The sequence below is a fragment of the Hyla sarda genome, chromosome 1, assembly GCF_029499605.1.
Source record: "Hyla sarda isolate aHylSar1 chromosome 1, aHylSar1.hap1, whole genome shotgun sequence".
In the NCBI taxonomy this organism is placed as follows: Eukaryota; Metazoa; Chordata; class Amphibia; order Anura; family Hylidae; genus Hyla; species Hyla sarda.
This window is the reverse complement of record NC_079189.1, coordinates 174,410,230-174,429,199: the sequence shown is the minus strand read 5'-3', so window position 1 is coordinate 174,429,199 and position 18,970 is coordinate 174,410,230. Positions and strand designations below refer to the sequence as shown.

The 18,970-nt window shown below is 39.7% G+C and overlaps 1 protein-coding gene across 1 annotated transcript in view; it reads right to left on the bottom strand.

Moving 5' to 3' along the window:
• The window catches only part of PRDM5 (PR/SET domain 5), a 220,376-nt gene that overhangs the window by 42,173 nt on the left and 159,233 nt on the right, over positions 1-18,970 (bottom strand). The window contains exon 17 of the mRNA XM_056564227.1: positions 11,785-11,870. Within this exon, the coding sequence (XP_056420202.1) occupies positions 11,785-11,870 (86 nt within the window). The remainder of the gene's footprint in view (positions 1-11,784; positions 11,871-18,970) is intronic.

Here is an 18,970-nt window from a genome sequence, read left to right as displayed (position 1 = left end):
TTGGTCCTGAAGGGGTTAATCGATACCACATTTGCATATATAAAACTATTAGATCATTATTTATAATTTTTTGGGGAATAAAATGTGACAAAAAAGCAGCATTTTTTTTTTTTATGTTTACGCCGTTCACCGTACGGAATCATTAACATTATATTTTGATAGTTCGGACATTTACACACGCGGTGATACCAAATATGCTTATAAAAAAAGATGTTTACGCTTTTTGGGGGTAAAATGGGAAAAACTGACAATTTTCATTTTTATTGGGGGAGGGAATTTTTTACTTTTTTTTTTACTTTTTATCTTTATATTTTTCAACTTTTTTTTTACACTTTTGATGTCCCCATAGGGGACTATCTATAGCAATCATTTGATTGCTAATACTGTTCAGTGCTATGCGTAGGACATAGCACTGATCAGTTATATCGGCTATCTTCTGCTCTGGTCTGCTCGGTCTCAGACCAGAGCAGGAGACACCGGGAGACGGACGGAGGCATGTGAGGGGACCTCCATCCGCTATTAGAAATGATTGGATCCCCGCGGCAGCGCTGCCGGCGATCCGATCATCTATTTTAACATGCGCATTGCCGCAGATGCCGTGATCTGTACTGATCACGGCATCTGAGGGGTTAATGGCGGACATCTGCGCGATCACGGATGTCATCCATTACCGGCGGGTTCCCGGCTGCTGATAGCAGCCAGAACCTGCCGTGTATGACGTGAGCACCGCTCCAATGCTCGCAGTCATGCACAGGACGTAAATAAACGTCCAGGAGCACGAAGTTCCGCCAAACCAGGATGTACATTTACATCTGTGGTCGTTAAGGGGTTAAGTAAATGTAGTAGTAGTAGTAGTGTGAAACCATGAAAACATATTTTTTCATATTAAGACGGATTTTATGCAATAAATACTGTGAATATATATATATATATATATATATATATATATACAAAGAAATACAAAATTAGTTGAAGTACATTTAAGCCAATATCAATATGAAGTATTTAATGTACTCCACTACAAGTGGGAAACCATTTTTGCTACCTTGAAATAACTATGAACTGGTCAAGTTAATATTATAATCCAAGTTCGTAACTTGGCAAATGTGTGTTTGCATAACTTCAGCCAAACTATAAAGTCTTTCATGAGGTAGATTTGCAGTGATGACCATATACCTTATGGTCATTCTGTATGGCTCCTGACACATTAAACCCTAGGTAGTCAAGAAAAAAAATCACAACATACAATGATACAACCCTAGATTCCTGATTCTGTCCCACAATATCCTGATCAGTCATAGATCGGTTCTATCAGAATACTTCAGTCATAATTTCTCCATGTAGAGCATTGCACAACAACAGATAACAAGGGATTGTGAGTTCTGGTTAGAGGGGTGTCGGACTGGGCTCCCAACTGTCTGTGCATGAAAAAAATACCTGATCACTTTTAGATCTCATGCACGTGAACAGATTATCTTACCATCATTGATTAAAGAAAGAATCTGCAGGTTGATATGGTAAGAAAAGTGCATCTGGCATCACAGTGAGTTAAGAAGAGTGGCCCAGGGAGGGAGCGGATGAGCCCACTGCTATGCTGACACAGGACACATGTGTAAAGGTGACCTGACATCTAGTAAATTTGCTACTTGCACAGCCAGCCAGCCAGCCAGCCAGCCAAATATAGTGACTGTGTCTTTTTTAAGACTGGACATAAGTGGGGGGCAACTAGACAATTACCAGTTCCCCTATGAACCAGAGTTTGCTTTAGAGTAGCAGAGAGCAGTACAGGACTGGGTGTTCTGTTAAATGAGCTTTCTGATTCCACATATTGATAGCTCCTCAGGATAAGCCATCAACATCTGACCTGGAACCCCAATCAAACAGCTGTTCTGCAGTCCTTCTATAGAAAGACCTACCCTGAAAAATGGGTCCGGAAGAAGTTGGCTCTGTTCACTGTATAGCGACATTGTCTGGCTACTGCAGCTCAACTCCTGTTGTAGTAAAAAAGGAGCTGAGCCCTGACCCTCGTTTGCAGTATAGATCTGGTTGCGTTAGCCATGCTGAACAGCTGATTGGTTGGGGTGACAAATGTTGTCACCCGGCTGATCATATTCCCATGGCCTATCTTCAAGGATAAGACATCAATGTGTGGAACTGTAATAACTCCTTAAATGGGCATAGAACATTTATATGGATACTGTTGTGGCAGAAGTTGCTATGTATCTTTTTTTTAATAATGAGTTCAAAATGGTTGGCACAATTGTATGAGTATCTGTTTGGTGGCCTGTGTGGTGGTTTGGTTTCCTGTTTTTCCTATAATGCTGACCTTATGCTGAAAAAAAGATTTCCCAATGTGATAAAGATTGTATTCACCAGTAGAATTCTTCCTATATATACCCTATATGCTCGAGTATAAGCCAACCCGAATATAAGCCAAGGCCCCTAATTTCACCCCAAAAACCCAGGAAAAGTTATTGACTCGACTATAAGCCTAGGGTTGGAAATACGTTATCCCCCATGTAATTATCCAGACCCCCGTCATCATCCCCCCCTTCATCATCACCGCCTGTCAATCCCTTCACTAGTGGTCTCCAACCTGCGGACCTCCAAATGTTGCAAAACTACAATTCCCAGCATGCCCGGACAGCCATCGGCTGTCCGGGCATGCTGGGAGTTGTAGTTTTGAAACCTCTGGAGGTCAGCAGGTTGAAGACCACTGCGGCCTTCGTCATCATCCAGACCCCCCTTTTGTTTTGTACTCACCTCCCCTCAACGGGAAGTTAGGGTGAGCTGGTCCCGGCCATCATGCTGGGAGTTGTAGTTTTGCAACGTCTGGAGGTCCGCAGGTTGAAGACCACTGAGAAGGCATTGACAGGCGGAGAGTTCACTTGAGTATAAACCGAGGGGGGGCATTTTCGTGCTGAAAAACTCAGCTTATACTCGAGTATATATGGTAATTTTATAATGTGTGGTTCACACTGTTATTTGGCCAGCTAGTGCTTACTTCCTCACAGCTAACAGCAAACTTCATATCCATATACGATGTTACAGTAGAATGAAATCCATTTCTTATCTAATATAACAACTACTTTTTTCTATCTAATACTGGGCATTATTTTCATTTTGATTGTCCAACTTGATGGGAAAAACGTAATATTTGGGTGAATTAAAACAACCAACGTAGTTTATGGTGTGAGAAATGACCAACTGAAGTGGAATGTGCTTTTCATCATGTAAACAGATGGGGAAATGTTCAAAAAGAAGCTAATTAGATTTAGCCTCTACTCCCCAGGATAAAGACTACAAATCTACTTGTTTGAAACAAGACAAGGCTTTGTGTTTAAGGTAACAGAAAAGGAAATAACTTATCTAAGGGGGCTATCAGAAATTCCCTTCCCATTCCAGCCAGGAACCTTGAGACCTCCTGAGCACTAACCAGATTGAGGGTCATTCATATGGGACAAGAGCTTATGACAAAAGCATGTCAGGATACACATAAAGGTACTGCATAGAATCCATACAAGCCGTGGTTTCAGAGGATGTGCTTTTTCTGCCCTTTGACATACCGTGACATTCTAAGGAAGTCAGAAGAACCCGAATTGATAAGTAAAAGAAAACAAAATGCGTCTCCTTGTTACAGATTAGAAAGAAAAAAACATTGTTATATTTTATATATATTATTTTTCTGAGCTAGGAATTTCTAATGTTTTAAATGTAACACATTCTAACATTTGGAAGAATATCGGTCCCGTGGTCCAGAGAAAAAAGAAGTGCTTCTAAGGGCGCTCACCTCCGTCGCAGATGTAGTCCGTCACAGGTATGTAGATATTTCCAAGAACTTGGTGAAATAAAACCGCTTGGACACGGATGTATTTAGAAAAGAAAAAGAAGGTTTATTCCTTCAGCATGCAATACAGCGACGCGTTTCGAGGGGCGGGGGACCCCTTCTTCGTCAGGCTATCTCAAAAAAGCATTTTTCTTCATTTTAATTGATATAAGTTCATTGATGGACTCACCTAGTCCCCTAGTTCTCTCCTAGAGGGGAAGAATTGTGTTGTCCTGTCTGTTGGAGAATACTGTATTAAAATGGCTTTCTTTCCAGTACAAGGCCATTTTGCATTATGGAAGTGCATATTTAAAGGGGTACTCCCGTGGAAAACTTTTTTTTTTTTATTATTATTAAATCAACTGGTGCCAGAAAGTTAAAAATATTTGTAAATCATTTCTATAAAAAAATCTCAATCCTTCCAGTACTTTTTAGGGGCTGTATACTAAAGAGAAATACAAAAAAGAAATGCATTTCCTGTGATGTACTGACCACAGTGCTCTCTGCTGACCTCTGCTGTCCATTTTAGGAACTGTCCAGAGAAGCATATGTTTGCTATGGGGATTTTCTCCTGTTCTGGACAGTTCCTAAAATAGACAGCAGAGGTCAGCAGAGAGCACTGTGGTCAGGACATCACAGGAAATAAATGTCTTTTTTCGATTACTCTTTAGTATACAGCCCCTGAAACTTTCTGGCACCAGTTGATAAAAAAAAAAAGGTTTCCACGGGAGTACCCCTTTAACTCTCTTTCTATGTATTTGCACCTAAGCTTTTTTTTTTATTATTCTATTTTAAAAACTAAAGCACTGAAAGAATTAGATTAAACCATAGCAACAGTGGGTGCGCCTTTGTTTCGTTATACAGGAAAGAATGTCTATTCCGGCTATTTCTCTTTTTTCTGCACACTAATAGATCCACTCTTATGAACAGAGGTAGGTAATAGGGTGGTTTTTCCACATCTTTCTCTGATGGAAACATAATAAAAGTTGCCTACCCCTGGGTTCCGATCGGACAAAATCTTCTGTCTCCACTACGAGCTTCATGTTTTACAGTTTTTATCAATGAAGCAAATGTATCAATTCAAACAAATGCAAAAAAAATTTTGCCTATTCTGAAAACCTTCTTGTTGGTATGATGACTGATACTTAGTTTTTATTTCCTCATTATACAAAAGATTTAAAAAGCTAGAGAGGAGAAGGAACACATGAATGTACGCTACAATATTGTACTCCCAGTAGGCACAATATTGTAGTCAGTCTGTATATATATATGTTCTGGGTGAGCAACTTCTGCCATGTATTAGAATTTGACCAGAGAAAAAGTGGGAAAAAAGGCCACCCTACATACACAAATGTAGATCTAGCCCCATTATTATATATATACTTGTTACCTCTTGCAGAAATACAGTTATAGCAGTTAGCAAGGCTAACTTCAAGCTCTTGGGCCATGGGTTAAACATCTATATAGCCTTTGTATGTTCAGGTATAGGTCTCATTCACACTTCGAAAACTTAGTGGTAGGTCATTTGGCTTCCAATTGCAGTATTATCCTCTAGAAGTGAAGCACCTAAAAAAGCATGCCATTTTTTCCATAAAATTCACATGGAATCTTTATGTCTATCTATAAAATCCAAGGCATATGTAGATACAGTGTAGCTCAACTAGTAACATGCCCTGTTAAGAATACACACTAGAAGATCCTTGAGTCCACTCCATGTGCCAAGGATGGCACTGCATACTGTCCTTGGAGTTTATGAAAGCCTTCAACCCAGCTTTTCTTTGCTAAAGGCTTTCCTGATATCCCTGTATAGGATCTATTCCCATCCAATGCAATATATTTATATATATATATATATATATATATATATATATATATATATATATATACACCGTATTTATCGGCGTATAACACCCACTTTTTAGGCTAAAATGTTTAGCCTAAAGTCTACCTGCGTGTTATACGCTGATAAGCCGCTGCAGTTCAATGATTTAAAGCGGGCGCTTTAAATCAATGAACTGCAGTGGCTTTGCAGGTGCAGAGACTGCCAGCATTGCCGGCTTCTCTCCCCCAGCCTGTCCTGGGGTCTAGAGCCCTGCTGCCGGCCCTTCTCTCCCCCTGGCTATCAGTGCTGCTGCCCGTTCTCTCCCCCTGACTATCGGTGCCGGAGCCCCATTGCCAGGGGGAGAGAAGTGGCGCCGGCAATGGGGCAGCGGCGCCGACAGACAGGGGGAGAGAAGGGGCAGCGGCACCCATTGCCGGCGCCTCTGCCCCGTTGCCTCCCCCATCCCCGGTTGTATAATTCCCTGTTGCTGGTGTGGCGTCCCCTGCTTCGTTGCTATGCGCTGAACGGCGCAATGACGTCACTCGTCATTGCGCCGCGCCGTGCAGTGCATAGCAACGACGCATGGGACGCACACCGGAGGCCTGAAGCAGCGCAGACCCGACCCCGGCAACTGGTAATTATACAAGCGGGTATGGGGGAGGCAACGGGGCAGCGGCGCCGGCAATGGGTGCCGCTGCCCCATTGCTGGCGCCGCTTCTCTCCCCCTGGCTATCGGTGCCGGCAATGGGGCGCCGGCACCGATAGTCAGGGGTAGAGAACGGGCAGCGGCACCGATAGTCAGGGGGAGAGTACGGGCAGCGGCGCAGATAGCAAGCAGGAGAGAAGCGGCGGCAGCAGTGCTCTAGACCCCAGGAAAGGCAGGGGGAGAGAAGCGGGCAGCGACGGACTCTCTCCCCCTGCCTTTCCTGAGGGTGTATCGGGGTATACACATGCACACACACGCACCCTCATTTTACCAAGGATATTTGGGTAGAAAACTTTTTTTACCCAAATATCCTTGGTAAAATGAGAGTGCGTGTTATAGGCCGGTGCGTGGTATACCCCGATAAATACGGTATATATGTATATACAGTAATCCCTCAACTTACAATGGCCTCAACATAATAATTTCAACATACAATTGTCTTTTCTGGACCATTGTAACTTGAAACCAGACTCCACATACAATGCTACTGACAGTCCAAAGCTGTGAAACATGTCAATGGCTGGAAGAACCGACCAATCAGAATGGGCATTCACTGGTAAAACACCTGTATTACTGAAGCGTATGCACTGCATTCCTGTCTGGTAGTGTCTCCCTACAGTACAGGGAGGTACTACATGTTCTTTCCCAGTGCCAGGGTTAGCTGATCCTATGGACACCAGGTGGAGGCAGCTCCATTTTACTTTTTTAGGACATTGTGTGTACTGTACAGGACCCTGAAGAAGCTCCTGTCCTTTACATAGACAGTGATTTACAGCTTCCAGCAGCTCTTTCTTACTTTTATATGTAAGGACTTGCTTTATCTATATTAGTTATCCACTTATTTTTGTTTAATCCTCACTTTTTCCTATTTTTGGATGCCATTTTGGTGGCTTCAGAACCAATTTCCAGGTTTCCATAGAGTTATGGTCTCAACATACAATGGTCGTCCTGGAACCGATTAATATTGTAACTTGAGGGACCATTATATGTATATATATATATATATATATATATATATATATATATATATAGTTGGAGGCACTAGTTGGTGTCTTCTATGATAATACATCACTAGCAGATCCAACTTGCAAATAGAGATACAATAATGGCTGTTTTAGGGAAGTCATCAGGATATGGGACCCTGTGTGTGGAAAAAAAAAGTATTCATGCACACAGGTGTGTTATGGATCTGTGCATAACATATAGGGGGAGATTTATCTAAACCTGTCCAGAGGAAAAGTTGCCCAGTTGGCCATAGCAACCAATCAAATTGCTTCTTTTATTTTGCAGGGGCCTTCTTAAAAATGAAAGAAGCGATCTGATTGGTTGCTATGGGCAATAGCACAGATCCATAACACACCGGTGTGCATGAATACTTAGTACATTTTTCCATACACAGGGTCCCATGTCCTGATGACTTCCCTAAAACAGCCATTGTATCTCTATTTGCAAGTTGGATCTGCTAGTGATGTATTATCATAGAAGACACCAACTAGTGCCTCCAACTAGTCAAGACAAAACTCCTTCTATATACCATTCAACCTAAACATTACCAGTCAACATTATAGTGGATTCATCTTGCAGTAAAGCTAATTATTGGCTAAACAACACAGATATAAAGCTAGAGTGGAAACTATATATTATTTATTTACTGGTAGCTTGTGTAGGGCAGTCTACTACACTATTTGCTCCTCTTTATCTTTGTGGTATACTGACATATATCATCCAGACAGAGACCAAAAGGTCATTCTTTTGGCCTCTGTCTGACTAATGGACCCCTATGCACAAATTCGGTATATATGTTGGGGGTTTACTTGGTGTACATGTTAAATATATGTGCGTGACGCCTAATATTTCTGTTACCAAGTTAAACTACCAGAAAGTTAGTTCTTCTAGTGCCTTCTAATATTTCAGAAACTATATATGGGGATTATTTTCAAGTGCCTGTTCAACTGAATTAACTGACCTAGACATGCGGCATTTCACAATCATATCTGACATCAATTTTATTTTTCATTTCTACAAATGAGTTAATTTGTTCTGTGGATCTAATTCCACTTGACATGTTATACAATATGATTTGGTGGCAGCACATGAAAATAAGTTTGCATATTTGATACACTGTTCCGGGATATCTTTATACCTCATTTAATCACATCAGTGGAGCAGAAACCTTTCTAGTACTTGGATGATTCAATTGTTTTTCATGGGTTTCATGGCAAATTAGCTATCTTATCATGAGCTCCCAGGATAAATCGTCTCAATATAAATCTATAGGATTAATATTATCTCTAATGTGTACCACACTGACATATTGTGTAGAGCCATAGAGACAATTTATTCATTTACATTTTGTTACAATCTCAGAGGATTGAAAAACCAAGCTCTGTAATGTAGGTAAATTCATATTTAAGGGATATTATAGTTTTATCAGTGAATGGTTATTTATTCATACAGTTTTCCAACATATATTCTGTACCAGTATCTCATAGTTAAAGTGTACCGGTCTCTAAACTAAACTTTTAATATATTGTTCCTTATGTAATTAAAAGACAATTTGCTATTTACGGTACTTAAAATTCTCAACCTTTATATGTTTTTAATGTGATTGAAAAAACGGCCACTAGGTGGCTCTGTTCTGTTCCCTGCGCAAGTCAAACAGTTAGTTTGGTCTCCTCCCAGCCTGGCAGGAGACCAGGCATGGCGAAACACAGCTCTCGCAGGCCTCAGTGACATCACGCCTGCTGGGGAACCCGTGAGCAAGGGGAAAGGTATGATACAGAGCTTTTTAAAGCTTGGAGAACATTTTTAAGGGCAGGAGGGGTGTTAGGAGTAGTTAGTGAATATGATCTGAGTTAGTTTAGAAGAAATGGTTTGATGACAGTATTCTGGTGGCAAAAAATAGTGTAAATCAACTGTTGCCAGAATGTTAAACAGATTTGTAAATTACTTCTATTTAAAAAAAATGTACCCTTCCAGTACTTTTTAGCAGCTGTATGCTACAGACAAAAAATCTTTTCTTTTTGAATTTCTTTTTTGTCTTGTCCACAGTGCTCTCTGCTGACACCTGATGCCCGTATCAGGAACTGTCTAGAGCAGCATAGGTTTGCAATCGGGATTTTCTCCTGCTATGGACAGTTCCTGATACGAGCATCAGGTGTCAGCAGAGAGCACTGTGGACAAGACAAAAAAGAAATTCAAATAGAAAACAATTTCCTCTGCAGCATACAGCTGCTAAAAAGTACTGGAAGGGTAAAGATTTTTTAATAGAAGTCATTTACAAATCTGTTTAACTTTCTGGCACCAGTTGATAAAAAAAATTGTTTTCCATCGGAGTACCCCTTTAAGATCTCTGCTTGCAGTTATAAACAATGGAAACTCCCTTTAAATGACTGCAAAAAGAGATCTTGAAAATAATAGGAGCAGGTACATACAGTGCATTGGAAAATTGTATAATTTCTGACAATATAGATGAGTTGATCTGTGTTTATTTTTCATTGTTGGTGGAATTCAGGATCTGCAAATCATGAACTTAAAAAAATGTTTTTGTTCCCTCTTTGGCCATGTTCCCATGTTCGTATTTTCGGACTTTAAAAATGTTTTTTTTTTTTTTTTTTTTATACAAAATACAACATTGACAAGAAATACTGACAAAAACTGCTCTTTTGTGCCTTCAAACTAACAAAAAAACTAACAAATGGCACTTGATAGCAGTAAAATCAATGCTCGTATGACCAAACAGTCACAAAAGTGTAAGAAACAAACAAACAGTATTTCTCCAATTTTTGTGAGACATAAGAAGGTTGCTTTATTGACCAGGCAGGACAAGCAGTTCTCTGTGCAGTCTCCTGGCTTGTTATTTATCCTCATGTGTGAGCCCATAGCATGTCACAGAGCCTCACTGTACAGAGCCCTGCTTGTCCTCACTGTACAGAGCCCTGCTTGTCCTCAGTGTAGAGAGCCCTGCTTGTCCTCAGTGCACAGAGCCCTGCTTGTCCTCAGTGTACAGAGCCCTGCTTGTCCTCAGTGCACAGAGCCCTGCTTGTCCTCAGTGTACAGAGCCCTGCTTGTCCACCCTCACTTCCTGTATTTGGAGACACACAGGCAATAGCTGCAAGGAAAATATACATATTTTTTTAAACAATGGCCCTAATTTACTTTTGTAAACCTGACATTTTGTCGAGGTGTGCGCCAGAATCAGGCGAATTGTGCCAGAATTCTGTCTGTGCCAGAAATGGAAAAACCCAACAAGCTCTCCATTTTACTGAGAAAACCCAAAAGAGGGGTGTGCCTGTCAAGGAAAGGGGGTGTGGTCACAGAAAAGGGGCGTGTTTCCCACATTTTCACAAAAACACTACATATTTACTAAGGTGGATTTGAGCTGAGGAAAACCCTACAGATCAGAGCATGTGTTTAAAAAAGCAAAATGTAAGGAAAAGTGGAAAATGTAGGGAAACCTTAGTTAATACTGTGGAAAAAAAATTGTAGGGAATTAAAACCCACAAAGAAACCTACACTCCACTCTTAGTAAATCAGGGCCAATGTATGTTACAAATATACATATAATGGTATTATCTACATTATAGAAAAAGTTTTTGTTGACGACAGGAACACTTTAAGGGAAATAGTTGGTAACAGAGAGACTAGGACAAAAGAAAGGAAGTGGGAAAAGGGCTTATTATGTGCTACTGTATACGCAGAAGATAAGGAGAATGAAAGACTTTGCACATGCAATATACTAGCCTTCAGAGAATCTGCACTGTCCCTGAAAGGAGATAGCTTTCCTTTCATCTCAGTGGCAGCGCTAGTTTCAGTGCGCAGTGTAACCCATTTCTTGCTGTGCTGCTGCTGTACATACACTGTGCTGCTTCCTCAATCTACTCTCCCCTTTTCTTCCTTTAGCTTATCTTCAGTAGCAGCTCACTGCTTGCTGTGCTGCTGTTTCTTTAATTTATGCTCACATAACCCCTTGCAAAGCCAGTGCACTAGATCCCTTCTTTCCCAACATATAGTACTGTGTAAATCATCAACCAAGCAGAGTGGCAGTCTCTTCAGTGCACTTTCACCAGCAATATTTCATAGCAAAGCAGAAATGAGTATATGATGTGCTTTCACTGTACAGGCAACTAAGTGAAGAAAGTTACTGTTTGTGTGCTACTAAAAATAGCCCAGCTCTGCTCCTGCCCTCCAAATTGAGGAAAATGAAAAATAGCTGTGCACAAAGGAGCGGACTTTCAGGGACTCAAAAACAGCAGTAGGAGGCCAAAAATTTGCCTTGTCACTACTCTAAAAGGTTAATCTAACAATCTACATACTATTGAATATTCAAGTGACAGAATGTCTGGAAACAAACAAACTTGACATAAACACCGTACATAGTAATTTATTAACTAGTAATTCCAATGAGTATAAATTTAATTCCTGACTTACCCTTGTGTGCGTCCGAATGTGCATCTTTAATCCGTCATTCTTACTGAAAGCTTTGTCACAGTAAGGACACTGGTAGGGGCGCTCACCTGCAAACAAGATAAGCATCAGAATTACCATATGCAGCCCATGGATAGAAAACACTGCCCTGACACATCAGGAGAGCACAGCATGACTATGTCAAAGGAGGTACATTCTTCCAGCTTGAGGTTCATGTTCATTTACGAAAAGAGTGAAAAAAGAGAGCAGAGATCTGAGCTTTTAAAAGCTTCACATAAAGAACAAAAGAACATACAGGCTACATGCTGGGCTGGATCAAAGCTCCTCTTCCTGTTGCCTGATGTTTTCTAACAACATATGAATGCATGCAGTGATATGCTGGGCAAATATGACAGTCCAGTAAAGGAGTGAGTTATGAACCATTTTGTTGTGGCTAGTAAGTTTTTTTTTTTCTTTTCAATTTGCTGCTTTGATACACTTTATTCTTAAAGAGGTACTCCGGCCCTAAGACATCTTATCCCCTATCCAAAGCATAGGGTATAAGATGTCTGATCGCAGGGGTCCCGCCACTGGGGACCCCCGTTATCTTGCATGCAGCACCCACCTTAGGGTCGGAGTACCCCTTTAAGGAGTGCTAACATTTCTACACATCTGTTGAACATTTCCACCATCTGGATTGGAAACATCACATTTAATTACTATAATCAATTTCTCCTCCTCCGCTATATTTAACTACCAACGTACATCTACATCGAGACATCTTACTATGTAGTTTTATGCCATGAAGAAAATCATGGAAACCATAAATGTCAGAGCAATTCTATTTGAAATAGTTTAATCTAACATTCACATGAAAAATACATTTTAAATAAATACAGCCCCAGGCAAAAATTATGGTATCACCACACTTACTACATCACAGAGACATCACAGACATGACACAAAACAATGTTTATTTAATAGGTGAAAATTCTTTCTTACATTACAAGTATACAATAAGCAGGGGTTCACATTACAAGTATACAATAAGCCGGGGTTCACATTACAGGTATACAATAAGCCGGGGTTCACATTCCAAGTATACAATAAGCCGGGGTTCACATTACAAGTATACAATAAGCCGGGGTTCACATTACAAATATACAATAAGCCGGGGTTCACATTACAAGTATACAATAAGCCGGGGGTCACATTACAAGTATACAATAAGCCGGGGTTCACATTACAAGTATACAATAAGCTGGGGGTCACATTACAAGTATACAATAAGGCTGGGTTCACATTACAAGTATACAATAAGCCGGGGTTCACATTACAAGTATACAATAAGCCGGGGTTCACATTACAAGTATACAATAAGCCGGAGTTCACATTACAAGTATACAATAAGCCGGGGTTCACATTACAAGTATACAATAAGCCGGGGTTCACATTACAAGTATACAATAAGCCGGGGTTCACAATACAAGTATACAATAAGCCGGGGTTCACATTACAAGTATACAATAAGGCTGGGTTCACATTACAAGTATACAATAAGCCGGGGTTCACATTACAAGTATACAATAAGCCGGGGTTCACATTACAAGTATACAATAAGGCTGGGTTCACATTACAAGTATACAATAAGCTGGGGGTCACATTACAAGTATACAATAAGCCGGGGGTCACATTACAAGTATACAATAAGCCGGGGTTCACATTACAAGTATACAATAAGCTGGGGGTAACATTACAAGTATACAGTAAGGCTAGGTTCACATTACAAGTATACAATAAGCCGGGGTTCATATTACAAGTATACAATACGCCGGGGTTCACATTACAAGTATACAGTAAGGCTGGGTTCACATTACAAGTATACAATAAGCCGGGGTTCACATTACAAGTATACAATAAGCCGGGGTTCACATTACAAGTATACAATAAGGCTGGGTTCACATTAAAAGTATACAATAAGGCTGGGTTCACATTACAAGTATACAATAAGCCGGGGTTCACATTACAAGTATACAATAAGCCGGGGTTCACATTACAAGTATACAATAAGCTGGGGGTCACATTACAAGTATACAATAAGCCGGGGGTCACATTACAAGTATACAATAAGCCGGGGTTCACATTACAAGTATACAATAAGGCTAGGTTCACATTACAAGTATACAATAAGCCGGGGTTCACAATACAAGTATACAATAAGCCGGGGTTCACATTACAAGTATACAATAAGGCTGGGTTCACATTACAAGTATACAATAAGCCGGGGTTCACATTACAAGTATACAATAAGCCGGGGTTCACATTACAAGTATACAATAAGGCTGGGTTCACATTACAAGTATACAATAAGCCGGGGTTCACATTACAAGTATACAATAAGCCGGGGGTCACATTACAAGTATACAATAAGCCGGGGTTCACATTACAAGTATACAATAAGCTGGGGGTCACATTACAAGTATACAATAAGGCTAGGTTCACATTACAAGTATACAATAAGCCGGGGTTCACATTACAAGTATACAATACGCCGGGGTTCACATTACAAGTATACAGTAAGGCTGGGTTCACATTACAAGTATACAATAAGCCGGGGTTCACATTACAAGTATACAATAAACCGGGGTTCACATTACAAGTATACAATAAGGCTGGGTTCACATTAAAAGTATACAATAAGGCTGGGTTCACATTACAAGTATACAATAAGCCGGGGTTCACATTACAAGTATACAATAAGCCGGGGTTCACATTACAAGTATACAATAAGCCGGGGGTCACATTACAAGTATACAATAAGCCGGGGGTCACATTACAAGTATACAATAAGCCGGGGTTCACATTACAAGTATACAATAAGGCTGGGTTCACATTACAAGTATACAATAAGGCTGGGTTCACATTACAAGTATACAATAAGCCGGGGTTCACATTACAAGTATGCAATAAGCCGGGGTTCACATTACAAGTATACAATAAGCCGGGGTTCACATTACAAGTATACAATAAGCCAGGGGTCACATTACAAGTAAACAATAAGCCGGGGTTCACATTACAAGTATACAATAAGCCGGGGTTCACATTACAAGTATACAATAAGCCGGGGTTCACATTACAAGTATACAATAAGCCGGGGTTCACATTACAAGTATACAATAAGGCTGGGTTCACATTACAAGTATACAATAAGCCGGGGTTCACATTACAAGTATACAATAAGCCGGGGGTCACATTACAAGTATACAATAAGCCGGGGTTCACATTACAAGTATACAATAAGCTGGGGGTCACATTACAAGTATACAATAAGGCTAGGTTCACATTACAAGTATACAATAAGCCGGGGTTCACATTACAAGTATACAATACGCCGGGGTTCACATTACAAGTATACAGTAAGGCTGGGTTCACATTACAAGTATACAATAAGCCGGGGTTCACATTACAAGTATACAATAAGCCGGGGTTCACATTACAAGTATACAATAAGCCGGGGTTCACATTAAAAGTATACAATAAGGCTGGGTTCACATTACAAGTATACAATAAGCCGGGGTTCACATTACAAGTATACAATAAGCCGGGGTTCACATTAAAAGTATACAATAAGCCGGGGGTCACATTACAAGTATACAATAAGCCGGGGGTCACATTACAAGTATACAATAAGCCGGGGTTCACATTACAAGTATACAATAAGGCTGGGTTCACATTACAAGTATACAATAAGGCTGGGTTCACATTACAAGTATACAATAAGCCGGGGTTCACATTACAAGTATGCAATAAGCCGGGGTTCACATTACAAGTATACAATAAGCCGGGGTTCACATTACAAGTATACAATAAGCCGGGGGTCACATTACAAGTATACAATAAGCCGGGGTTCACATAACAAGTATACAATAAGCCGGGGTTCACATTACAAGTATACAATAAGCCGGGGTTCACATTACAAGTATACAATAAGGCTGGGTTCACATTACAAGTATACAATAGGCCGGGGTTCACATTACAAGTATACAATAAGCCGGGGTTCACATTACAAGTATACAATAAGCCGGGGTTCACATTACAAGTATACAATAAGCCGGGGTTCACATTAAAAGTATACAATAAGGCTGGGTTCACATTACAAGTATACAATAAGCCGGGGTTCACATTACAAGTATACAATAAGGCTGGGTTCACATTACAAGTATACAATAAGACAGGGTTCACATTACAAGTATACAATAAGCCGGGGTTCACATTACAAGTATACAATAAGCCGGGGTTCACATTACAAGTATACAATAAGGCTGGGTTCACATTACAAGTATACATCGGCAACCTGTCAAAATGGGATGCCAACATATATGTGCACAGACAAGCAGGGGTCCCATTGTTTTTAATGCCTCAAGGGTAGTGACTACATACAGGTCAATTCTTAGATGTATACCTGTTTGTATTTGGACTCAAAACTACAGCACACAAAACACGCATATGTGTCGGAAATGACCCGAACTTAGTAACTAGCTCCACGAAGGGAACAATCCTAGTCTAAACTCGCCATAACTTCAATTATTGGCAAATGTTTTTCTATTTCAAGTAGAGGAAAAAAAAAAAAGTGGAATCACTCAGTGTTAAAGCGTACCTGTCAGAGGCCAGAAAAAAAAAAGTTAATATATCACTCAGTACCTAATCCTGACCATGTACATCTAATTTTCATGTGTCTAGCACTTTAAATTTTTTTTTTTATTACATTTTTTATTTAGCTCACTAGTCTGAATTCCACTCAAAGGGAGGGGGAGTGGCCTCACTGTGGAGGTCTCCGCCCCCTCCCTCAGCATTCTGTCTGCTCACATCTCCCCTAGCATTAGCAAAACTACAACTCCCAGCTTTTCCTCAATGACAGCAGTGGGACACAAGATGATAGTGGGATGATTTATCCTCCAGCTGTGAGCCCTGTGCTCACAGCTGTCAATCAAGGAAGTGTCCATGACATAGGTGATGATGCATGGACACAGCAGGACTAGTCTGTGTCCAAGCAGGCGGGGGGGGGGGTACAGTTGTTTGACTGGCTTTTTCAGGATGAAATACTGAAAATTTTCTAATGAAAGCAATTGCAAGACCTATTGGTTATACATGCTTTACAACATATCAAAAGTTTTTGTATCTGACAGTGCCCATTTAAGGGGGAAAACATTTTCAGCACATTTGTAAGCAAGTCTATAAATACAAATATAACCAAGCTGTGGTGAGAAATAAAACATGACCCCAACATTAAACATTGGAAAGAATTATAACACTTTCAAGTGGTTCCCAGTTAGCTGCGTGTAAAATTTAGTGCAAGTCTAAACAAAATAGGAAGGTTATAAAAGGAAAACATATGGGTAGCACAAGGAAGATGTCAGATTGAAAAGTTTAAGCAATATTCCTTGATAAAAATTCACAATGAATTAATTGAGGAGAAACAGGAGTCGGGGTTTGTGACAGAACTGAAAACAATTAGCTGAATGAAATGGGGTTTTCAAACAATAGAACACACATTAAAACTGCTAAATGAAAATTAACACTAATACTGCAGAAGGCAAGTATATTGTGGGAGAAGCGATCATGAATAGTGGAGTTCAGGGATGATTCTGAAATGCTACTAGAACTTTTGTTTGGTGTCATTCTAATAAAGCATACAAAGATGATGCCTGAAAAAGACACATTTCACCCCCTCATGTATGACAGATCCAATCCAACTGAAATAAAGAAATAAATAAACAAATAAATAAATAAAACTATGCGTCAATGTTTTATCCTGCAAAGCTAATATGTTAAATGTGCTTCAAGAAAGTAAAATCCACCATGATGTAAAATTTCTATTTTATCATTATTTAAATGTATGCATTCTGACTGTAATAAAAGCCTAAAGAGAAGCACAAAAGGACTAACTGGGATTTTCATTTATTCATATATATTACTATTATTTTTTTACCTCTACTTGATCTGAATTAAAGGGTACTCCGGTGTAAAAATATATTTTTTTTTAAATCAACTGGCACCAGAAAGTTAAACAGATTTGTAAATTAAATATAATCCTTCCAGTACTATCTGCTGCTGTATAATACAGATGAAGTTCTTTTCTTTTTGAATTTATTTTCTTTCTGACTACAGTGCTCTCTGCTGACACCTCTGTACATGTCATGAACTGTCCAGAGTAGGAGCAAATCCCCATAGCAAACCTATCCTGCTCTGGACAGTTCCTGACATGGACAGAGGTGTCAGCAGAGAGCACTGTGGTCAGACAGAAAATAAATTCAAAAAGAAAAGAACTTCCTCTGTATTATACAGCAGCTGATAAGTACTGGAAGGATTAAGATTTATAAATAGAGGTAATCTACAAATCTGTGTAACTTTCTGGCACCAAAAAAATGTTTTCTACTGGAGTACCCATTTAAAGAAAAACAAAAAACATATGTCATTAATTACAGTAATTCTCTTTCATGTGTTTCATGTGTTCTATTTCACAGAGCCAGAATGTCCAGCTATTAAACAGATATTCTATTCTATAATTAAACAAATATTCTATTCTATCATATCAGTGATTTATGTATTTGCTTCTAAATAAAAAAAAAAAAAAGTTGGGTGAACATCCTCCAAGTGTAGTAATTCCATCATTTTAGTCTGGGGTTACAGCCTATTATAGAAACATTACTTGGTTCAAGGACATACTTGTACCCACTTATGGCTCTGAGTGGCAGTATTTCCTTTGCTTCTTCCTTTTAAAGCCTAAATAGAGGGCTTAAGCAGTTCCAGGCAATACCAACAGCAATGTCAGTAGACCTGAAGAGTGGTTCAAAGTACTATTTATCCAATCTAAGGTGTTTATTTCCCATGGCTCAGATCTGAATAACCCCTGCACAGTCCCAGGCCTTGAATGTCAATTTCTGATACACACAAATTGTAGGATGGAATCTAGTAAGGTCAAGGAATGTTCTGATGAAGGCAGGCACCTGGGAATTCCCATTCTGGACTAAGGCAATGATTTATAGTATTGTCATGACTGATTATTCATAAAAAGATGAGAACTGGTCTTTGATTTTATATGTTCAAATCAATAGGTCTCCATATATGAAGAATATCAATGATCATTGTAAGAATGTTGTATGTAAAGATTTAAGACAAAGAGAAAAAAAATGTCAGTAGTATTCATTAG